At 37.6% G+C, this 25,464-nt stretch overlaps 1 protein-coding gene and 1 long non-coding RNA gene across 5 annotated transcripts in view; both read right to left on the bottom strand.

Moving 5' to 3' along the window:
• Positions 1 to 25,464, bottom strand: part of pcdh19 (protocadherin 19) — a 149,329-nt gene that overhangs the window by 114,089 nt on the left and 9,776 nt on the right. The window contains exon 2 of one of the 4 annotated variants that reach the window (XM_015605691.3): positions 22,000 to 22,345. In XM_015605691.3, coding sequence (XP_015461177.3) covers positions 22,000 to 22,345 — 346 coding nt within the window. The remainder of the gene's footprint in view (positions 1 to 21,999; positions 22,346 to 25,464) is intronic. The other 3 variants (XM_022683648.2, XM_007248791.4, XM_022683649.2) reach the window with 3 other exon arrangements.
• Positions 3,059 to 6,416, bottom strand: LOC125804750 (uncharacterized). Its single transcript, XR_007440923.1, has 2 exons — positions 4,955 to 6,416; positions 3,059 to 4,889 (listed from the first exon to the last, which is right to left on the bottom strand). It is a non-coding gene; the product is annotated as an uncharacterized LOC125804750 (long non-coding RNA).

The raw sequence follows: 25,464 nt of genomic DNA, 5'->3' as shown, positions 1-25,464 counted from the left end.
ACCCAGAGGGAATTGTGGGATTTTTGGCAATGTTTTTCAGAATGAAGTATAAGATACACATACAGAGTATAGTAGATAGTAGTGTGTAATGCATTAGTAGATGTAGTTATAGTTGTAGAGGTTCCTAATGGTGTCCTGTGCTTAAGGGTGGGCGATAAAATAGGCCCTAAAATAAAATCACAATATTTTCATGGTATTTTCACGATAGCGATACTCGATATACTTGGCGATATGACAAAACGTTGACTTAAAAACATATAAATATTAAAAATATTTAAATAATACACTACTGCAACAAAATTTGCAAATAAATTACTAAATGGTATTGTTGCATATGATATGATATGGTGATATGGTGGCATAAATGCATTTAAAGAAAAAAAGGTAGAAGTTAGAGCAACTGTTTGCAGGACCTCATCAAAAAATCACCAGTCAAAAGTGTTAAAAATTTCTTAATCAGTGTGTATTATTATTATTGGTTATATCTGCCTAACATCTCCCTCTCTCCCTCTCTCCCTCTCTCTCTCTCTCTCTATCTTTCCCTGTTTCTCTTTCTCACTTTTTCTCTTTGTCACGTCTGGTGCTGTTAGCTTCTCTGTCCCTTCCACACCCAGCTCTAACGGAGGTTCTCAGATCAACAACTACATTACCCAGAATGCACCACCGGCTGACATCACACACTCACCTGATCACGTGACACCTCACCTGCTTCCTCCAGGAAGTCCTGAATACTGATTACTGGCACTATAAAAGAGCACTCCACACAAACACCCACGCCGCGTATTGTAGGTTCTCCTCATTACAAAGCGTTACTTTATCTCTTGTCTCAGTTTATCTCGTGTATGACCTTGCCTTTGTTTTCTCGACGCCGATTATTGCCTTTGCCTCTGATATTGGATTGCTTGTGTATTACCCGGACTGTGTTTTCACTACTGCCTCTTGGATTACCTCTGACATTGGATCTCTCGTGTATGAACTCTGGACTGTCTCTCGTTTATGGTATGGTTTTGTCTACATTGCTCTGGTTTCTGGTGATTAACTGTTTTCTGTATCAACCACGTATTACATCTGTTTATTTTTATAATAAACATATATTTTTATCAGTATCTGCACGTGTCTGCAATTCTGTGCTCATCATGACACTCTTTTTCTGTTTTTCATTCTCTTTCTCTCAATTTTGTCTCACTTTCTCTGTTTCTCTCTCTTTTTCTCAATGTTCCTATTTTTCTCAATGTTTCTCTCATTTTCTTTGACTCTCTTTCTTTTTCCCCCTCTTTTTCTAAATGTTTTATTATTATTATTATTATTATTATTATTATTATTATTATTATTATTATTATTATTATAGGTTATATCTGCCCAACATCCCTCATCTCTTCCTCTTCTCTCTCTCTCTTTCTCTCCTTTCTCTTTCTTTATCTTTCCCTGTTTCTTTCTCACTTTTTCTCATTGTCTCTCCCTCTTTCTCAATGTTTTTACTCTCATTTTTTCTCTTGTTTCTCTCTTTTTTGTGTTTCTCTCTTTGTCAGTGTTCTCTCTCTCTCACTCTCTTCCTGATTCTCTCGTTTTACTCTCTTTCTCTTTCTCTGTTTCACTTATTCTGTTTTTTTATTCTCTTTCTCTCAGTGTTCTCTCACTTTCTCTGTTTCTCTTTTTCTCAATGTTTCTCTCGTTTTCTTTGATTCTCTTCCTCTTTTATTATTATAGATTATATCTGCTTAACATATATCTTTCTCTCTTTTTTTTCTCTATCTTTCCCTGTTTCTCTTTCTCACTTTTTCTCATTGTTTCTCGCTCTTTGTCAATGTTTTTCACTTTTATTTTTTCTCTTGTTTCTCTCTCTCTTTTTTTTGTTTCTCTCTTTGTCATTGCTCTCTCTTCCTGATTCTCTTGTCATTCACTTTCTCTGTTTCTTTTTTTTCTCAATGTTCCTCTCATTTTCTAAATGCTTTTTTTTTGGGGGGGGGGGGGTTATAACTGCATTAATAAGTGTGCATTTAGAAAAGGAAGAGCCACTGGTTGCAGGACCTCATCAAAAAATAATGTTGTGCAAAAAGTGCATTGCAATCCGACGCGTCTTTACGTATACATCTATACATTTATTTTTGAGGATAAAGGTGAAAAACCTGCGTGAGCTCTGGTAGCGTCTCTCCTCCCGTTTAATTTCATTTCTGTTTCTGAACTCTGGGAAGTAGAGGAAGGCCTAAATTGGCATTTTCAGGTGCAGTGCACAATTTCACGGAGACGCCGGCACTGAACTGAAAATTCTGTTTAGCAGGCAAAGGGAGCGTGATGAGCAGAGCAGCCGCCGCTCGGCCTTCTGGGAAAAGACTCTTGTAGAAATCAGGGGCTCGCTTCATTTTCATCCCCAAATAGCGAAGGTTATTGAAAGAAAGAAAAGGAAAGAGATGACTGCGTGGATAAAAATAGAACCACATCTCATGAATCTATTTCTCTGTTCTCATTCTCTCTCTTTCCTTCTTTCTTTTTATATGGTTTTCTTTTTTACACTACAGGTCAGAGGATGGAGGGTAACATTACTACGGTGCTTTTTGTTCAGAACACAAAATTAAACCAGTTTTTGCAGATGTAGTTCCAAATCAGTGGATGAGTTTGTTAATTTGCACAATTTCTTCTTCGGTTTGGTTTGTTTTCACACAGGCACAAACCTAAACGCACCAACATGCACCCCAACAAATCACATGAGCACATTCTATGCTCTCTAGGCCCAAACTGTCTAGTGCAGGAAGAGCAAGAAAATAAATAAAAGAACATGGCAGTGAGTGCAGCACATACGATGTTCAGTGTGAAAAAACACAGCATGGAGCAGCAGCAGACACAGTGTTTGTGTTTAGTATCTGGGTAATAAATCAGGTTAAACTGCACCTGAACAGCAGTTTAGCCCAAACCTGAGGAGCATATTTGATAGTTGGTTACTCTATCCCTTTTTCTTTTTCTCTGTTTTGCTCTCTTATTCTTTGTTTCCCTCTCTTTTTTTCTCAACGTTTCTGTTTCATCCTCAATGTTTTTCTTTTTTTTCTGTTTCTCTTGTTTCTCTTCTCTTTTTCTTAACATTTCTCTCTCTGTGTTTCTCAGTGTTTTTCTCTCTCTCAAATGTTATTTTCTTATGTTTCTCTCTCTCTTTTAGTTTCTGTTTCTCTCTCATTCTCTTTTATTACTCTATCCCTCTCTCTTTTCTCTGTTTCTCTCTCTTACTTAGTTTTTCTCTCTCTTTTTCTCATTCTCAAGGTTTTCTCTCATTTTTCTCTCTCTCTCTCTTTTTCTTATTTTTTTTCTCTCTCACACGCTACTTTCTCATGTTTCTCTCTCTTTTAGTTTCTCTTTCTCTCTTGGTATCTTGTATTACTCTAGCCCTTTCTCTTTTTCTCTGTTTTGCTCTCTTAGGCTCTGTTCCTCTCTCTTTCTCAATGTTTTTCTCTCTCTTTTCCTCAGCTTTTCTCTAACCTTTTTCTTATGTTTATCTCTCTCTTGTTTCTCTCTTTCTTTCTTTCTTTCTTTTATCTGTCCCTCCTTTTTCGCTAATATTTCTCTCTCTCTCTCTCTCTCTCTCTCTCTCTCTCTCTCTCTCTCTCTCTTTCTTTCTCTCGCTCTCTGGTTTTCTGACACGTTCATTACTCCAGTTGCTTGTTGTCTGTGTGCCGGCCTGCCGCTCACGCCGGGCTGCCATCATGCGCGGTTACGTCGCGCCGTGTCAGCTTCCCGTGTTTTGACACCCGGCACACTGCCTGCCACTCCCTGCCCGCCGCCTGCCCGTGAGCCCTGACTGGAGGTTGGCTGGTGGCCCCAGGAGTCGCCACTGGCTGCCTTCAGTTATTATGACATATTTAGATCCTGTATATTCCTGCTCCCTCTGATATAAAGAGTCTGGAGAGCTCGGCGACGGGGGGGCGGAGTCTGCTGGCATCGCTCACCTGCTCAGGTGAACCAGACCAGCAGGTGCAGAAGGTGCTGTGAGCTGCCAAAACTGGGGTTCAATTCCTAATCTGAGTGACTGAAAGCTACACTACACCAATAATAAGAGTCCCTGGGCAAGACTCCCAATAACACCACCACACACATCAGCCAATAGGAATTACCTTGTTAGTCGCTCGGGATACGAGCAAACCAATCAGTGTGAAGTATAAGGAGACTCCGCCCACATAGGTGAGTAATGATGATAATAATGATATCACTAAACTGCAAATCTACATTAAAAAAAAGTATCAACCCTCGCTTGGACTACGGTTTCGAATAAATCAAGTACATTATAACCTGATTTATGCAAATACATTACTTGGCAACCATCTAGCAGCCACTTGGCAACACCAGAGCAGCACCTTAGCAACCACCTAGGAACTGCTAAGCAGCATCGAAGCAACCCCCATGGATACAATAGCAATGCCATAGCAAACATCTAGCAACTGCTTAGCAACATTATAGAAACCACCATGGATACCATAGCAATGCCTTAGCAACCACCTAGCAACAGCTTAGCAACCACCAAGCAACTGCTAAGCAAAACCTTAGTATCCACCATAGACACCATAGCGATGCATTAGCAACCACCTTGCAACTGCTTAGCAATACCAAATCAACCACCACAGACATTAAAGAAATGCCTTAGCAACCACCTAGCAACACTATAGCAACCACCATGCAACTGCTTAGCAATTCCTTAGTAACCCACATGGAAACCATAGCAATGCCTTAGCAACCACCTAGCAACCAGTTGGCACCCACCACAGATTCTATAGCAACACCTTAGCAACAGCTTAGGAACACCTTAGCAACCACCAGACACCATAGCAACACCTTAGCAACCACCTACCAACTGATTAGCAACACCAAATCAACCACCACAGACAATATAGCAATGCCTTAGCAACCACCTAGCAACTGCTTAGCAACACCAAATCAACCACCACAGACAATATAGCAATGCCTTAGCAAACACCTAGCAACACCATAGAAACCACCGGGGATACCTTGGCAACAACCTAGCAACAACTTAGCAACCAACTAGCAACTGCTTAGCAACACTTTAGTATCCCCCATGGATACAATAGCAACGTCTTAGCAACCAGCTAGCAACAACCACAGATACCATAGCATCACCTTAGCAACCACTTAGCAACCATCCTGCGTTTCCTTCAGGAAATGCACTTTTCCAGTTAAAAATATTTTTTCTTCTTATATCTCTATAAAGAAAGCCATCATTCTGCTACATGCATTAATATTAATGCTACACTGATTAAAAAGACTGCAGGTTCAGCAGTGTCTGAGTGAACAGCGTCAGTAAGAATTCCTGCTTTTCCGACGGAATCGCTCTGTTAGCGGGAAGCCCTTCAGACAGAGCGCCAAAAAATCAGCAGTTCACAAATAAAACCTTCTGAGATAATTCCCATCTTCATCTGCCGGAATCCAATCAGCTCGCATCACAAGGTGCAGGAGATAAGACTCTCTCTCTCTCTCTCTTTCTCTCTCTTTATCTACCTCTTCATCTCACTCGCTCTTTCTCTTTATTCTAGCTTTTGTTTTGCACTGCTGCACATCCCTTTCTCTCCGCACAAACGAGGGGTGACATCAAAGCACAGATAGATAAAAAGAAGAGAGTTAAAAGTGTATAAAAATGCAACAATGGGCTGAACAACTGTTATTGTTATGATTGTTATTATTGTACTTTTCTCATTATATTACAATTATTTTTGTCACAAAACTTAAAAAAAATTAATACAACAATACATCAACACAAGAATATGTTTTATATATGTTTACAGTATATTCTGTATATAAGTATGTATAAATAGTGCAAAAATTGAATTAAATATGTTAAATAAGCCTAATTAAAATAGATAAAGCAAAATACTAGTTACTTTTTCTTTCCATAATGCAGAAAATATAGATAAATTCACGGAAATGATGCATGGAATGGACAAAAATTCAACAAAAGCTGCATTCCCTAAAAAAGAATTGGAATTAAGGATGGAAGTATGTAAACTCGTTATAAAGTGTAAAAGCCCATTTAAAGAGCCACTAAATTCTAAACCATATTTTTCCCATTAATATCTAAAATGTGTTCCTCTGAAATCGAAGGCACACTGCAGCTGCAGCTCAGCCAATCAGCTCTCCATCATGCCCTGCCTCTAAACCCATACATCAACATACAACAGTGCCCCTTCCAAACTACCAATTCTTACACTATGCTGACATGACAAAGGTCATAGAATACCATTCTGTAAACTGAACTGATCATAATAGCTATATCTTACATATCTTCCTGCACATGGCGCGTTATAATGCTCATTGCTATCTTGCACCCACTAACACTCTTCACACCTTACGCTTGCATCATTTAAATAGCAACGGCGCTTCTGAAACAACAAAATACAAATTAAATATGAAATAACATTTGTTGCATGAACACATTTGAACATTTGTTTGCTGGACACGTCCAGGTAGCTGCACCGTTAAAATAGCAATACACCAAAGTCAGAGCTCACCTGGTTCTACTCTTAAAGAGAATTACATGAGAAATGAGCACATGAGAAGTGACACTCTGATTAATTAAGAATTAGAATAAGTGCATGCCTTTTGCACATTTCAAACCCATGCAAGGTGTACTTTTCCCGTCGTTATGATAGCAAAGACGCATTGAAAAGCCCTAAATCAAGCTAAAATAAGGCCACAAGGTTTTACGTTAGCAAAGAGCTTGGTAACCTGTGTGAGTGTATTAGCATTCCTGCTATTTTGATGGAATTGCTCTGTTAGCGGGGAGCTCTTGAAGGCTGAGTGCCAAAAAATCAGAAAATCAGCAGTTCACAAACTCAGCATTCTAACATAATTCTCATCTTCATCTGCCAGGATCCAATCAGCACGCATCACAAGGTGCTCCAGATAAAGACTCTCTCTCTCTCTCTCTTTATCTATCTATCTAACACATTCTCTCTATTTTTCCCTTCTGTTTTTGCACTCTTGCACTTTTCTTTCTCCCCACACTGGCGAGGGGGGGGGGGTGACATCAAAGTGCAGACGAGCTAAACTGATAAAAAATATGTTTTTATAAGAGTTCAGGGTTCAGATTCAGTTTCAGCTGTATTTAATCCCTTGTGAAAAAGAAGTATACTTAAATTATGCTATTTTGGAACCAATAATTACTACTTATTTGTAATTAAATGATATAAATTTGCACTAAATTCATATTGATTATACTCGTTGTATGTTATTTTCGCCACTATTTAATATAATTTAAGTATATTTGTGTGAGCTGTCCGACTGAACATTAAAAATCTATTAAAAATGTGATTAAAACATAATAAGTTTAACATCACATTCATGTTGAGGAGTGTATGAAAACTGGGGAAAACAAAAGCAATATATCTCATTGCTACAAAAGCTCAAATAAAATATACTGAATATATAAAAATATAAATATAAAAAATATAAATATATTGAATATATAAAAATATATTGCTCAAAAGCAATATATCTCATTGCTACAAAAGCTCAAATAAAATATATTGAATACATAAAAATATAAATATAAAAAATATAAATATATTGAATATATAAAAATATATTGCTCAAAAGCAATATATCTCATTGCTACAAAGTTCTTTTACCGACACTAAAGTAACTAAAGTAAACTTTTTAAATAAAAGTTTAACACATAAAAAGTTCACTATCTATCACAGTTTTAATTTATCAACACAAAATCATTGTTTTGTAGCAAATTTGACTGAAGTAGAGTTTTATTGCAGAAATATCGACTCCTTTAGACTCATTTAGTAAAAGTATAGTTTTATCATAAAAAGCAGTTTCATAAAATAATACTAAGCATATATTTTTACTAAGTACATCACCAGTATAAAATCAGCACAGCCAAATTAAGTATACTTTTTTTTAAATTAGACTGAAATACATATATAAAGTAGGTAAAAATGTAAGTAAAAGTAGAAAAAAAGTATACTTGAATTATTGCGCTTATAGTTCAGGTACACTATTATTATATTTAAATACACAACTTTTTTAAAAGGCTTCTACTTCTGGTCCTTAAAATAAATAAAATCTTTAATAAAACTCAAGTGATTATAGGTAGCTCAATAAAATTTTGGCTACTCATGGACAAGTAGTTAATGCACCTGTGTAAGCAGAATTAGTTTGATATCATCATGTTCTTTGAAGATATGATGATTTGCGTGTGAAAACAATAGGCGATTTAAAATTTTTTTGAAAATTTATCAAAATATATAATCAATAACAGCTTATTTAATTTACCAAATACTAAAAAAACAATGGGTCCATTTTTGGACCCCAAGTATCTACTTTCATATGAGCCATTAACCACCTGGGTACAGAGTGTTTTTAAAAAAGGGACCCTCAGAATAGACAAAAAATGAATTTTTTGGCCACTGTGAAACACTGTGTTTATATGGCTGCACCTCATCAGAGCCCGGCTCCAGAAAGCCCTTCAGGGAGGCGGCGGCGTGCTGTGACCTTTACCTTATCTTGTACGGGATTTAGGATGATTAATTGGCTTAGTGCGATGAAAGCTGCAGAAACATGAAATCCCACTGATACCAACCAGTCAAAACATCCAACTCCAAAAAAACCCAAAAACTAGTCATGTGTCACGAGTTCAACTCGTCTAGACGGGAAGAGGAGGGAGCGTGAATACTAAAAAAATCTAATAAATAAATAAATAAATCAGATTTATACAGTATGTCCTGTATTCGAGTTATTGAAGAGTATAGTGAAACGTACTTGTTAACTTGTTAAAAAGCACTGCGGAGCTAAATCTATGATTATAAAAGCAATTATGAGGTAAATGTATGATTAGAATAGCATTGCTCAGGTAAATGCATGAAAATAATAGCACTGCTGAGGTAAGTGTATGGTTAGAATAGCACTACTGAGGTAAATGTATGATTATAAAAGCACTGCTGAGGTAAATCTATGATTAAATTTACCAAGACAAAATGCATTTAGGCTAGGCAGTTCATTTAATAGTGAAGAAAGTTGCAAAATTCAATGTACTTTAAAGTGTACATTTTATTTACAGTGTTTAGGATGTAAGAACTGATAAGATATAAGATGTGATATAAGATAAGAAAAACTGTGTATTTTCCAGCTGAAAGATGAAAGCTGTACAGGACTAGGATAGTAACGATAGCGGAGTTAACTTTAGCATTTAGCTTTACCATTTTTTTGTTGAGCAAAAGACTATTTGCCGTTCTTTGCAAAAATAAAATACTTACATATGACTAGAACAGCACTGCTAACGTAAACTTACGATTGGAATAGCACTGCTGAGGTAAATGTAAGATTAGTATCGCACTGCTGAGGTAAATGTAAGATTAGAATAGCACTGCTAAGGTAACTTTTTGATTAAGATAGCACTGCTGAGGGTAAATGTATGATTAAAAAGCACTACGGAGGTAAATGCATGATTAAAATAGCACTGCTAAGATAAATCTATGATTATAAAAGCAATTATGAGGTAAATGTATGATTAGAAAAGCATTGCTCAGGTAAATGCATGATAAGAATAGCACTGCTGTGGTAAGTGTATGGTTAGAATAGCACTACTGAGGCAAATGTATGATAAGAATAGCACTGCTGTGGTAAGTGTATGGTTAGAATAGCACTACTGAGGCAAATATATGATTATAAAAGCACTGCTGATGTAATTGACTATAAAAGCACTGCTGAGGTAAGTGTATGATTAGTATTGCACTGCTAAGGTAAATGTATGATTAGAATAGCACTGCTGAGGTAACTGTATGATTAGTATTGCACTGCTGAGGTAAATGTAATATTAAAATAGCACTTCTGAGCTAAATCTATGATTATAAAAGCAATTATGAGGTAAATGTATGATTAGAATAGCATTGCTCAGATAAATGCATGATAAGAAAAGCACTGCTGAGGTAAGTGTATGGTTGAAATAGCACTACTGAGGCAAATTTATGATTAGAACAGTACTACTGAGGTAAGTGTGTGATTAGAATAGCACTGCCAAAGTAAATATATGAGGAAATACATGATTAAAATAGCACTGATGTGGGAAATGTATGATTAGATAGCGCTGCTGAGGTAAATTTATGATCAGATAGCGCTGATGAGGTAAATATATGATTAGAATTACCAAGACGAAATGCATTTAGACTAGGCAGTTTATTTAATAGTGAAAAAGTTGCAAAATTCATGACAGCCTTGTATTCGACCTTCAGCCAAATTCTTTTTTCAGTTTCGCACAATTTCTTTTTTATTTTAGTGTATCCCTAGGTAATGCTATTTTTTATCACATTTTTATATTTTCTGGGACAATATATCTTCCAAAACTAGGAGTTAGGTGGACAGGCTTATACACTGGAAACTGGAAACGAAAAACAAACATGATGTTAGCGAGAAGAAGCCAACTGTAATTAGCGTATGAATACAATGGGCACTCTGAGACTCTATTAATTATTATATAAAAAGGTCTGAAACAAAAGAAAGGCTTTGTTCGGAGCAGTTTGATGTTCTTATGGCTTATTTTAATATTTTTATTATATATTTCTTTTTCTAAACGTGGCTCTATGGTAGGGCTGAACAAATGAAAATACTCAGACGTCTGGTAATTAAGATATTATTAAGAGAGGGAGAAATAGAGAGAGAGGGAGAAATAGAGAGGCGAATAGAGAGATAGACGTAGCCGGAGGGAGGTGCAGGTGATTGGCGGCGGCGGCGGGGCAGATGTGCAGAACACCAGTACAGCATGACATTTGCTTTGAATAGTGAAAATGACGTGTGAGTGTGTGAGTCTCGTTCAGACCTGATGTCCAGAGATTATGAAGCTGTAGCTGCATGATGGATAAGGCTTTGCATCATGGGAAATATAAGCTACGGACAATATAAAGAGGAACAATGGCCTAAACAACTGTTATTATTATTATTATTATAACTATTATCATTACAGTGAATGTGAATTCATGTGGATATTATTATTATTATTATAGTGAGGAATTAGGATGTGGAAATTAACGAATAAACAAAGACAATCGACACAACACAAGAACCAGACGAGAACCAGAATATCTGCAGTAAAAGTTTTAACAATGTTTGACAATTAGACAATTAGACCATTTTAATTTAGTTAAATAAGACTAATTATTAGAGATGGAACAATACTCTGGACCTGATTGAGAGTTGGGAGAAATCTTGGAAGTAAGGCTTAAAATTGACTTTGGATACACTGTAAAAGCTGCAATAAAAAATGCAACAAAAAAAATAAATTGCAAAAGTCACGGGAAAGCGGTATGTAAATCGATGATGCATGATGTATGATTGCGTGCATTTCCAATACACATGATTCATGATGCCTTGCCATGAGCATGATGGACAGTGTTTAATCAACTTTACTCACCAGATAACACCTCACAACGTATACAAGAAAGTAGGTAGGTCGTGAAGTAGGTGGGTAAGTAGGTTGTTAAGGTAGATAGGTAAGAAGGTAGGTTGGTAGGTAGATAGGTAAGTGGGCGGGTAGGTAGGTAGATAGGTTAGTAGGTAGATAGGAAAGAAGATAGGTAAGTAGGTAGATAGGTAGGTTAGTAGGTGGATAGGTAACTAGGTAGATAGGTTAGTAGGTTGATAGGTAAGAAGGTAGGTAGATAGGTTAGTAGGTAGATAGGTATGTAGGTAGATGGGTATGTAGGTAGATAGGTAGATTGGTAGGTAGATAGGTAAGTAGGTAGATAGGTAGGTTGGTAGGTAGATAGGTAAGTAGGTAGATAGGTAGGTAGATAGGTAGGTTGGTAGGTAGATCGGTAATAAGGTAGGTACGTAGGTAGGTAAGTAGTGAATGTAGATGGGTGGGTAGGTAAATAGGTAAGTAGGATGGGTAGGTAGGAAAGTAGGTGAGTAGATACCTACCTACCCTCCCACCTACCTACCTACATCTTTAACTACCTGCCCAACTACTTTCCTACCTACCTACCAACCTACCTACCTACCCATCTGCTTAACTATGTCCTTCACTACCTACCCAACTACTTCCCTACCTACCTGCCTACCAACTTATCTACCTACTAACCTACCTATCTACATACCAACCTACCTACTTATCTATCTACCTACTAACCTACCTATCTACCTACTAACATATCTACCTACTAACCTACCTATCCACCTACCTATCTACCTACTTACCTATCTACCTACTAACCTACCTATCTACCTACTAACATATCTACCTACTAACCTACCTGTCCACCTACCTATCTACCTACTAACCTATCTACCTACTAACCTATCTACCTACTTTCTTACCTATCTACCTACTAACTTAGATCCTTAACTTCCTACCCAACTACTTTCCTACTAACCTACCTACTTGTCTATCCACCTATTGACATATCTATCTACTTTAACTACCTACCAAACAACTTCCCTACCTACCTGCCTACCAACTTATCTACCTACTAACCTACCTATCTACATACCAACCTACCTACTTATCTATCTACCTACTAACCTACCTATCTACCTAATAACATATCTACCTACTAACCTACCTATCCACCTACCTACTTACCTATCTACCTACTAACCTATCTACCTACTAACATATCTACCTACTAACCTACCTGTCCACCTACCTATCTACCTACTAACCTATCTACCTACTTTCTTACCTATCTACCTACTAACTTAGATCCTTAACTGTGTTTCTGTGTTTTGTGAACCGCTGTAGAGCTGCTTCCTGAGCAGCCTAGCCCACATCTTCAACTGTATCTGAGCCCCATATGCTAGCTGTGGGATTTATGGAGTAATTTCTCAGGTAGCAGAATGCTAGCATCTGGTGGAGGAGTACTTCAATTAGCATTGAGCAAAACTTGGCAAAGTCGAGGACAGATTTTCTTCCAACAAACATGCGATGTGGAGCCGGTAAAAAAAAAACGCAGAAAAGGAAAATGGGAGGCCTTTCCTTTCTCTCTTTTTCCACTCCATTTAACGCTCTAATGAGATCCGACGCCGCGGATCCGCCGTATCTCTGCGCGTAACGTTAATTCAATGCAGATCAATATCCTGCAGAATTTTATCTTATTAACTGTATCGCAGGTGGTGTGAAGAGCGGCGCGCTCGCCATTCAGCGCCGCGTCTCCGTGGGCATCTCCTCTTTCTTTTAAAGAATCCGTGGCGAGCGGCTAAGGTGTAATTGGCAGCGGCGTCTTCTTCTGGCACGTGTGCCGCGCTGCAGATAAACCGCGAGCAGGTTTAAGCACCGCGCTTCTCAAAACAATAGCCACGGCTCCTCGGGGACGGCCAGGATAAACCATCTCCAGAGAGAGAGGCGGTATTAGCAGCAGAGCGCTGGCCTTGAGCTCTCCAGATTCATGTCACTGTTATCTCAGACCATAATTCTCATGGCTGCTACAGGCGGGTACAGCCTGATACACATGCACTTGTGCTCCGTCCAAATACCAGCTTCTCTCCTTTCTTTATTCGGCGTCTGACACAAATGTAGATTAAAAAACACGCGTGTGCAAACAGCTGCAGATACAAGAAGTAAAATGAGGTAAATGTATGAATAGAATAGCACTGCTGAGGGAAATGTATGATTCGTTTAGCATTTCTGAAGCAAATGTTTAATTAGTATAGCACTGCTTAAGTAAATGTATATTTAGAATAGCACTGCTGAGGGAAACATATGATTAGTTTAGCATTACTGAAGCAAACATATGTTTAGAACAGCACTTCTGAGGTAAATGTATGATTAGAATAAAACTGTTAAGGTAAATGTATAAATAGAATAGCACTGCTGAGGTAAATTTGTGATTATTATAGCACTGCTAAAGTAAACATATGATTAGAATAGCACTACAGAGGTACACATGCACTTGTGCTCCGTCCAAATACCAGCTTCTCTCCTTTCTTTATTCGTTTAGAACAGCACTGTTGAGGTAAATGTATGATTAGAATGGCACTTTGAAAGTAAATTTATGATTAGTTTAGCATTACTGAAGTAAACATATGATTACAATAGAACTTCTGAGGTAAATATATGATTAGAACAGCACTGTTGAGGTAAATGTATAATTAGAACAGGACTGTTGACGTAAACCTATGATTTGAACAGCACTTCTTAAGAAAATATATGATTGGAACAGCACTGTTGAGGTAAATGTATGATTAGAACAGGACTGCTGAGGTAAATGTATGATTAGAACAGTGCTGCTGAGGTAAATTTGTGATTAAAATAGCACTACTGAGCTAAACCTATAATTAAAATTGCACTACTGAGGGAAACATATTATTAGTTTAGCATTACTGAAGTAAACCAAATATTAGAATAGCACTACTGAGGTAAATATATGATTAGGCAAGCACTGCTTAACACTGTGTAACAAGAACAGCCTTATTGATGTGAACCTATTATTAGAAAAGCACTACTGAGGTAAATGTATGATTCAAATTGCACTGTTGAGGTAAATGTACGATTAGAAAAGCACAGCTTAGCACTGTATAACTAGAACAGCCTAGAATAGCACTGCTGAGGTAAATATTTATAAATCGATTCTTTACTTTGGTTTATTCTGCTGATTTTATGTTTTGTGAATAGTTACGGTTCTAAACATTTGTATAAGTGCTTTAAGAAATTGATACACTGCCATAAAAATAAATATTGCAATGATCTGATATATGGATATTTTCTCACGTCTCTAGTCGTATTTCTCAGCTCTGAGCTCTTCAGTCTCCACAGCAGACGTGGGTTTCTGGATGACGTGAGGCTGGTGAACGGTCACGCAGCTCGGGGACGTGGAGCTGCAGCGCTAATCAGAACTGAGCCCCGGTCTCCGAGTCCCAGTCAGACCTCTGGGAAACCCGGCCTTGTGGAGTCAAGCGCTTTCAGGCCTGGGCTTGCAAAGCATGACGGAGCTATTATCGGCCATTTCACACCCCCCCTGTTTGTTTGCGCTCCACATAAACGGGCGTGTAATTACGCTGACAACATTCTTCTTAAACAACAATATCTGGAAATTGAGCCACTGTCTTTTATAAATGTCACAATAGAGGAGAAACGATCTGAGCGTCAAATTCAGAGAATAAAAACACATCTGTCTCACTCAGACTCAAAAACACGGGCGAGAGACAATAGCACAGTACTGTTGAGGTAAGAGTGTTATTAGTGTAGAATTACTGAAATAAACATATGATTAGAATAGCACTTCTGAGGTAAATGTATGATTAGAATAGCACTGCTGAGGGAAACGTATGATTAGTTTAGCATTACTGAAGTAAACATATCATTAGAATAGCACTGCTGAGGGAAACATATGATTAATTTAGCATTACTGAAGCAAACGTACGCTGACAACATTTTTCTTAAACAATAATATCTGGAAATTGAGCCACTGTCTTCTACAAATGTCACAATAGAGGAGAAACAATCTGAGCGTCATATTCGGAGAATAAAAACACATCTGTCTCACTCAGACTCAAAAAGAAAAAAAAATCCATAATTGAGGCGTATATGTTTAGATACATATTTAGATAAAACAAGTCTGCTAATGTGGAAGACAATTTTTTGTTCGATTTCTGAAAAATCACAGATTTTTTGTGCTTATTTTGAGTTAAAATGACTTAAAATAAGGTGAGAATTCCTAAAATAACAAAAATAAGTAACTTACACTTACAGTTCAGAGTGTCTGCTTTTTAACAAAAATATCGGTATTTGGCGCCACGTATCGATCCAATATATTGTGGTATCGCTATATTGTCCCACCCCTCTGTTCTAACAGAGTATGATGATTTTCAGCCAAAACTAAATCTAATACAAAAATGAAATTGCAGTTTCTGAGGTTTTAAATCTCTGCCACTGCTGATGCATTTTGTCTGCAATGTCGAAACATTGCGATAAATATCGTAAATATCGTGCATTGTGAAAATATCTTCGAATATCGTGATACAATATTTTTACTTTATCACTCAGCTCTCAGCTCTTTCAGTGCAGTGATTTTGTGCAACATGTGCTATTGCTTTTATACTATTTATATCAATATAGAAATTATATTGTATATCGATTAAATTTAGGAAATATATCGTGATATCAGTTTATAAATGTATCGTCCAGCCCTGGGCCGTGCTCAGTGTGTTATGGGTTCGTATGCAGACCATGAATGAGCTTTATCAGAACCATCAGCAGCATCTCAGCCATGAGAAAATTGGAAAATGCCCAGACGTCTGGCATTAACACAGTTACACAGTTTATCTCTCTCTCTCTCTCTCTCTCTCTCTCTCTCTCTCTATCTCTCTCTCTATCCTCTAATGCAGAGACATTATATAGAGCGGAGCTTTAAATCGGAGATCACACTCAATCTGCAGACTTATTCATTCCTCTGCTCCACGCTTTTATTATTCATCCACCCAAATAAATACAGGTCCCCTAATCCCGCTGCCAAGGTGCTTTTATTACAGGGATAAGCCACCAGGCCTAGCTACTACATTTGCTTTTACAACAGCCCATAATTCCTCTGTCCAGCCCAGCCGGTGTGCAGTTTCAGTTTCTTATACTACATTTCTAGCCTTTAAGCAGATTCAATATATGTATATATATATATATATATATATATATATATATATATATATATATATATATATATATATATATATATATGTATATATTGGTGCATCTCAAAAAACAACTTTGCTGAAAACAACTTTTATAGCGAGACGGATTTCATTTTCCAGCAGGATTTGGCACACTGCCCACACTGCCAAAAGTATCAATTGGTCTTATATAATATTCAAATTTTCTAAGACACTGATTTTTGGGTTTTCATTGGCTGTAAGCTTCAGAATCATAAACAACTATAAAATAAATAAACGCTTAAAATAGTTCACACTGTGTTTAATACATCTATATAATTTACGAGTTTTACATGTTGAACTGATTTACTGGAATAAAGTAGCTTTTCAATGATATTCTAATTTTTTTGAGATGCACTAAAACATTTTGATTGATTTTCCAAGGTGTTTAAGACATTTAAAGCGGAATAGAAAACTTAGCATAAATGATAACTTGTTCCCTAGCTAAATGTGAATTATTAAAAATGAGAAATATCTTGTTGAGAGAAAAAATAAAACTTGTTTTCATACAAAATTTCATTAATTAATTTATTTACTATAATAAAATGTCAATTTATGTGATTAATGTTGTCCAGTATAATTTTATGTCACTGTTTATTACATTACAATACAATGCCATTCTCTTAATTTTAATGTAATATTGAGTTCATTAACAATTAATGGGTTTATGCCCATTTATTGGATGATACAATATATTGATATATTGTTCCACCCCTAACATAAAATGCAAGAACTAAATAAAAAAACACTGTACTATACATGACAGTGTATCTAAATAGCAGTCTCTGTTCTTGCTCATTGATCATGCGTTTTTTCTGCTAGCTGAAACATTGCAATAAAAACTCGGATTTGTGTCAGATCGTCAGAAATCAATAGGTTTATGTCTATTTATTAAATTATACAACATATCGATATACTGTATTGTCCAATCCCTAACATAAAATGCAAAAACTAAATAAAAAACACTGTACTATACATGAGAGAGTATTAAAATAGCACTTTCTGAGTTTTTAAGTCTCTTCTGTTTTTGCTCACTGATTATGCATTTTTTCTTTTTGCTGAAACACTGCAATAAAAACTCAGATTTGTGTCAGATCATCAAAAATCAATAGGTTTAAATCCATTTCTTGGATAATAAATCGATAATATGGCTACTGAAGCTGTGTATTTTGTGCTGTACTATTATATAAAACAGCTTTTAGCCAGGATTCAATGCTAATGCTAATACTGCCCTAATTCCCTATTGACTATAAGTAGATACACAAACACACACACACACACACACTCCTACCCAAATACAGAAATGTGCAAGCAGCTTATGCACCAGCTCAAACAGTGAGTGATTTTTCTCAATTACCTCTTTTGTCAATTTCTGCGTTCTACCTCACCTCTTTGATTCCATCCCACTCACTCATGTCCTCCTCAGAGCCTTCGGCCCGACGTCCAGCCCGCCAACGATCTCACAAACCCCATAAATCCATAGCCTAAAGATCCACGGCACAGCGCTCAATCCTGCCGACCCGACGCTTTCTCAATCCTGCGGCTCAGCGTGAGCCCGAGCACCATCAGAATCCCTACCCGAGCCCGGCGCACGCGGCCCACCTGCAAAGAGCCGCGGCGTAGGGCCCTGACTTTCACATCAGGCGTTTAAGCAATGATTATTCTTAATGCTCGCACCTGAAATGACACGCAGCGCCGCGATTAGCCGGGTCAATGCTTTTGGCAGATGTTCAGACTCAGGCTCTTGCGCAACAGATAAAAAAAAAAAAACAGCACAGAAACAGAGGTGGCCAAATAATAATCCACTTTGGAAACGCTCCAACATTTTTTTCTGCCACGCTTTGGGCTTCAGCACGACAACTGTGACACTGTATGACTGTCCATAAACAATGTCCAAATACGTTCATATATACATCCATATACATCCATATAGAGGGGTTGGACAATGAAACTGAAACACCTGGTTTCAGAGCACAATAATTGATTGTGGTGACGGACAGTTCTGGTGGAAACAGGAGAGTTGAGGTGCACATTGAATTCTGCTGTGATTTGATCAGCCGTGGTTTTATGTTTTTTGGATACAATCCGGGTTAGCACCCGAACATCTCTTTCAGACAGCTTCCTCTTACAGCGTCCACAGTTAATCCTGTTGGATGTGGTTGGTCCTTCTTGGTGGTGTGCTGACATTACCCTGGATACCGTGGCTCTTGATGCATCACAAAGACTTGCTGTCTTGGTCACAGATGCTCCAGCAAGACGTGCACCAACAATTTGTCCTCTTTTGAACTCTGGTATGTCCCCCATAATGTTGTGTGCATTGTAATATTTAGAGCAGAACTGTGCTCTTCCCCTGCTAATTGAACCTTCACACTCTGTTCTTACTGGTGCAATGTGCAATTAATGAAGATAGAAACACCAGGCTGCTCCAATTTAGCCATGAAACCTAAAATCCCACACTAAAATGATGACAGGTGTTTCAGTTTCATTGTCCAACCCCTGTACGTCCATATATGGCGATATGTCAATGCCAACTGATGACATCATAGCTGCATACCAAGCAAAATCAAGCAAACATGAATTACATGAGTTAATCACATGTATTCCAACACGAGAATGCATCATCATACATCATGATATAGATAGAAAATGCAAAACTACCATTATAATGAGCAATACCAAAAAAAGGATAATAATAATAAATCATTGGTCTTTATTTAGCCCAAAGAACCAATTTTTTACCAGTTTACTGGCCATGTTACATGTTACTGACCATGACTACAAAAGGATTAACAGTGTGTTTAATCAGACAGGAAATAATCCCACAAATTACTGCGATAAACAATACAATTGTCATTTTAAGATCATTAAATTCCACTGACATTATCATAATAGAATATCAAAACAAAGCAAGTACATTATTTCAAATGCAACCACATTTTAGGTAATGAAAGTTTAATATATAGCGCAATTAAAGCATGACTGGCTAGTATATTCTTCACTGTTATATGTCCATTTGTTGGTCCTGATCACTAAACAAAACATCTCGTTCTGTTCTGACGGCCCGAAGGCAACCCTGAACTAAATGTGAAAACTGGAAAGATCACAAACTAAACTGTATCTGGTTTTCTACCAGTCGACTGGTTCTGCCCATCACTGCCAAAAGACCAACAGTCTCTCCATTCAATTCTGTCCAACTCATCCTGATGGCCCAAAGTACCCTGACCGCCCACTATCCTTCCACGTTCCACCCACACTTCCCTACCCATCCAAGTGAGCAAACTCAAATTACATCATGACTCACAGATGCAAAATTAACATTAGGATTAGGAGCAACACCATGATCAATGCTATAAAAAAAGACCAAAAGTAATTTATAATCAGATAAAGTAGTCCAATTTTATCCCAATTAACTCTGATTTCATATTATCCTCTTGTCAGTAATGGCCCAAAGGCACCACAACCCACCATGACTCTCCTATACTCTGCTTCTTGCCATGACTACCTAGACCTAAAACCAAAAGTCTAGTGAAAAGTTTAGTCATACAGGACGTTCCATTCCATTCTGAACACCAAACAACTCTTCCTGATGACCCAAAGTCACCCTGACCTTTCTACAGTCATCCCATGCTTCCCTATCCCTAATATTTAGTAACCAACTGAGTCATAACTAAGAGATGCACAATAAACATGAGCATGGCTACCAAAACTACCCAAGATTAGTTTAGTCACACAGGAATTTAGACTTTAAATTTCAGTCCTGAACACCAAACAACTCATCCTTATGGTCCAAAGTCACCCTGATCTCCCATGTTCCTCCCACTTTTATTCCTTATTCTTTCCAAGTAAGCATCTGGTCTTCAACCAGTTGACTAATTCTGGCCACGACTACATAAAGACTAAAAGTCTAAACAAAAGTTTAGTCAGACAGGATGTTCAGTGTTCCATCCTGAACACTGAACAATAAACAACTCCCAAAAAGACCCATTAAGACCCAAAGTCACCCTTTTCTCTCATTTTCCTCCCACATTTATCCCTTATTCCTCCAGGAAGTATCTGGTCGTCTATCAGTTCACTAGTTCTGGCCATGACTACATAAAAAACAAAGTCCTGAGCAATTAGCAACTTTTTATAATGACCCTAAGGCACCCTGACCTCCTACAGTCCTCCCATGCTTCTCTTGACCAAAGACCAAAAGACCAGGACGTTTCATTCCATCCTAAACACCAAAGAATGAACAACCTATCCTAATGGCCCAAAGCCACCCTGACCTCCCATGTTCCTCCCACATTTATACCTTATTCCTCCACGTATCCAAGTATCTGGTCTTCAACCAGTTGACTGGTTCTGGCCACAACTACCTAAAGATCAAAGTCCTGAGCAGTTAACAACTTGTTTTAATGACCTCCCACAGTCCTCCCATGCTTCCCTATCCACAATTGCATCACCTGAGTTTTGTCAAGGCTTAGAGATGCAAAGTAAACATGAGCATGACTACCAAAACTAACCAAGACCAAAGGTTTAGCAATTAACAACTTGTTTTGATGACCCTAAGGAACTCTGACCTCTTACAGTCCTCCCATGCTTCTCTAGACCAAAGACCAAAATACCATGAGGTTCCATTCCATCCTAAACACCAAACAATGAACAACTCTTCATGATGGCCCAAAGTCACCCTGACCTCCCATGTTCATTTTATACTTCCCTATTTCTCCACATAATAATATCTGGTTAGTTAGTTGACTACTTCTGGCCATTACTACCTAAATACAAAAATCCTTAACACAAAATACCAAACAACTCATCCTAATAGTCCAAAGTCAATCTGATCTTCCCATGTACCTCCCACATTAATCCCTAATCCTCCAGGAAGTATCTGGTCGTCTACCAGTTAACTGGTACCTGCCACAACTAACTAAGACCAAATCCTGAGCAATTAACAAATAGTTTTGATGGCCCAAACCCATCCTGACCTCCCACAGTCCTCCCATGCTTCCCTATCTCTTCTACAATGCTCTAATGCTTTCCTAAAGATCCAAAGATCAAAATACCAATAGGTTCCATTCCATCCTAAACACCAAACAATGAACAATTCATCCTGATGGCCCAAAGCCACCCTGATCTCCCACAGTCATCTTATGCTTCCCTATACCTAATAGCTAGAAAGCTTGAATTGCATCACCTGAGTTATGTCATGACTTAGGGATGCAAAATAAACATGAGCATGGCTACCAAAACCACCAAAGACCAATGGCATCCAAAGCCACCCTGACCTCCCTCAGTCCTCCCATGGTCCTCCCACGCTTCCCCGCCCCTCCCCTATCTCTGCCGGCAGCCACGGCAGGCCATAAGACTGATTAGAGCGGGTCTCACCTCTGGCAGTGGCATGCCGTTGATGATGAGATCGGGCTGCTGCGGGCCCTGCCCGGTGAAGGTGTGGTGGTAGCCATGGTTGGGCGCGGCATTCCTGGAGTTCTGGTTCTCCACGTTGAGGAAGGTGCTCTCAGAGCGCCTGCAGCCCAGCGGCAGAGTCTGCTGGTGGTAGTCGAAGTAGTTGAGCGAGGAGGTGAGAGACGAGCAACTCACCACGTTCATCTTGTCCGTCTCCTCCACGTCGCGCGGCACCAGCCGGATGTCGTTCTTGCTCAGCTTCTTCTTCTTGCTGGACTTCTTCTGGTTTCCGTAGGAGTACTCCGCCACCCTGCGCAGGTAAAAGAAACTGAACAGACTCAATAAAGCAGTGCTCTGCCTTCCCCACCCGCCCGCACGCCCAGTCCGAAGGCCCGGAGCGGGCTCAGACTGAGGTGCCAGGCCTGGGACCCATTGGCGACGCCGGAGAGGAGCCGCGGTGGGCCCGACCTCCGGCCTCCAATGGAGCCGATTCCTGATTTGCTTGCATTTCCATGCTCGGCGGCTCCACTCGTCACAAACAAGCAGCACGATGCAAACATGCTAAACCACAACAGCACACACAGCGACGAGCGACACCGGACACCTGATCGGGAGAGTTAGCGACGGTATTCAAAACCAGCTCAAACCACAATTATCCTCACCTACACGGCCAAACTCAACATCTCAGAACACCCCCAGTTTATTATTTAGTTTATTTTTACCATTTAAAAAAAACTTTTAAACCTCCTTTCTGTATCAGTCTCTAGATGTTTGAGATATGGTTCTTAGATGAAAAGCACTGATAAATTATAATTTTAAATAGTTTTTTAGAACACAGTTTTAGAACATTTTAGAACACTGATTATTGATAATACTTTGAGTATTTTTGAGTATCCTAAATAATCCTGAACCATAACTAAAATAAAACTAAAAAAGCCTTTCTGTATCAGACTCTCTGTGTTTGAGATATAAATCTTCAATGAAAAGCACTGATAAATTATCATTTTAAGTAGTTTTACGTTTTACATTATTTTTGAACACCCTCAGTTTATTTTCTGTTTATTTTTACCATTTAAAAATCTCTAAACCGCCTTTCAGTATCAGTCTCTAGATGTTTAAGATATGGATCTTACATGAAAAGCACTGATAAATTATACATTTAAGTAGTTTTATGTTTTACATTTAAGATCACAAACAGTTTATTTATAATCAGATTATTAATAATGCTCAATTTATCTTTAAGTATTCTAAATAACCATAAACCATAACTAAAATAAGACTAAAAAAGCCTTTCTGTTTTAGTCACTTGCTTTTTGAGATATAGTTCTTAATTGGAAAGCACTAATAAATTATATTTTTAAATACAGTAGTTTCAAGTTTCAGAACATTTTACAACATGCCCAGTTTATTTTCTGTTTATTTTTACCATTTAAAAACTTTAAAACATCCTTTTTGTATCAGTCTCGAGGTGTTTATATAAAGACATGGTTCTTAAATCTAAAAAAGTCCTGATAAATTATACTTTTAAGTAGTTTGGCCATTTAAAAACTTTATAATGATAACTGCTTATTAACTGATTATCTATAGAAAGCACTGATAAATTGTGAACTGTTGATTATTAATAATACTCAATTTATCTTTAAGTATCCTAAATAACCATAAACCATAAATAAAATAAAACAAAAAAAAACCTTACTGTTTTAGTCACTTTTTTGAGATATAAAGCACTAATAAATTATATATTAAATTTCAGAACATTACATGCCCAGTTTATTTTCTGTTTATTTTTTGCCATTTAAAAACTTTTAGAAGGTTTTAGTGCTGCTAATAATGATATATATATAACCTAAAAGGGTACAAAAATTTTGGTAACACTTTACAATAAGGGTAAATTAATTAACAGTATTTACTACAGAAATTAATTGCTAATTGAGACTAGTTAAGACATTTTTTTTTAAATAATGTATTCGTTATCACTTACTAAACTGAGCTTTGGAAATGGATGCTAAACTTGAGAACTTATAACAATAATAACAGAAAAAGACACAGAAACAGAGATAACTCTGTTAACTATTAAAAGAATAAGTTAAAAGTAAGTCTTTTTTCTTTCTTTTTTTTAAATACATGTATAATAAAGACAGAGAGCGGTGAGTAGTTTCCTACACCTATAAAAGACTCTTGTTTTGAAACTGGAGAAAACGACTGCTACAGGAAGACGTCTGGCTGACCCACATGGAGACAGCAGCTTTAGCTTTTAGCTCTATAGATTAACATGATTAGTAATAAGTCTTAGTAATTAGGAATTAGAGGAATTAGAGGAGTACTGACAGGTGAAGTAGTATAATAAAGTATAGTATATTATAATAAAGTGATTGATAAAATAAAGATAAGATAAAAGATAAAAATAAACAACTAAAACAACTTAAAAACAGGGGTGTTCTAAAACCTTTTGACTGGTATGCTTCACAGATGAGCGTGGCCTCTGGCTGCTGGAGTCAAATATATAAAAATATACACAGCTCATCAATTTTTAGACCTTTTTTACGGTTATTTCCGACTACGGCGAGGGTTTTTTGATTTTAATCACAGTAAATGAGAGGCGTTGAGATTCCTGACGCGCTGTTTTTACACTCCAGACACGAACCTGCGAGGTCGTAAGCGAGGCTGATGGCGCTGTAAGCAGCACATTCAGCCCAGGCTTCTCCCAGCTGACCCCTCTGTTTTCCCCGGAGCATCGTTATTACCCTCTAACGCTATTTTCACATTCCTCCTGAACGCCAGCCGCTTGTTTTTAGCTTAAACTTAATTAAAGGCTTCTTCCTCTTCCTCTGCCTCGCCTTCCTCCACTCCACCTTTCATTACGATGCTGCCGGAGTCTACCCGAGTTCCTCCTGCATCCCCTTCACCTCCTCCTCCTCCTCCTCTAACTTCAGTAAATGATAATGGTGAAGAATCTCATCTAGCTGAGATATGTGTGTGTGTGTAATCATCTGAGAGCTGAAAACACTTTTCCTAGTTTTATTTCTCTGATTTAAAGCAGGAAAAGAGATAAAGCAGTCTGAAAATTAGAATAAAATGAGTTTAACGACAAATAAAAAATAAATAAACCCTCATCTGGGCCTGCTATAATTTTAGCTGTACAATATATTGTCAAAGAAATTATTGTGATAAACGATATTATTGACATTTTAAAGAATTTTAATAGATTTTATAAGATTTAATAAGACACCAAATTGAAAACCTCTGGAATAAAATCAAGAGGAAGATGGATGATCAGAAGCCATTAAACCACCAAACTGAACTGCTTCTATTTTTGCATAAAGTTATCCAAGAGCAGTGTGTAAGACTGGTGGAGGAGAACGTGATGCCAACATGCCAAGATGCATGAAAAAAACTATGATTAAAAACCAGGGTTATTCCACCAAAATGAGAACAAAATGTTCATTT

The sequence above is a fragment of the Astyanax mexicanus genome, chromosome 10, assembly GCF_023375975.1.
Source record: "Astyanax mexicanus isolate ESR-SI-001 chromosome 10, AstMex3_surface, whole genome shotgun sequence".
NCBI lineage: Eukaryota > Metazoa > Chordata > Actinopteri > Characiformes > Acestrorhamphidae > Astyanax > Astyanax mexicanus.
This window is presented reverse-complemented; position numbering and strand designations above follow the sequence as displayed.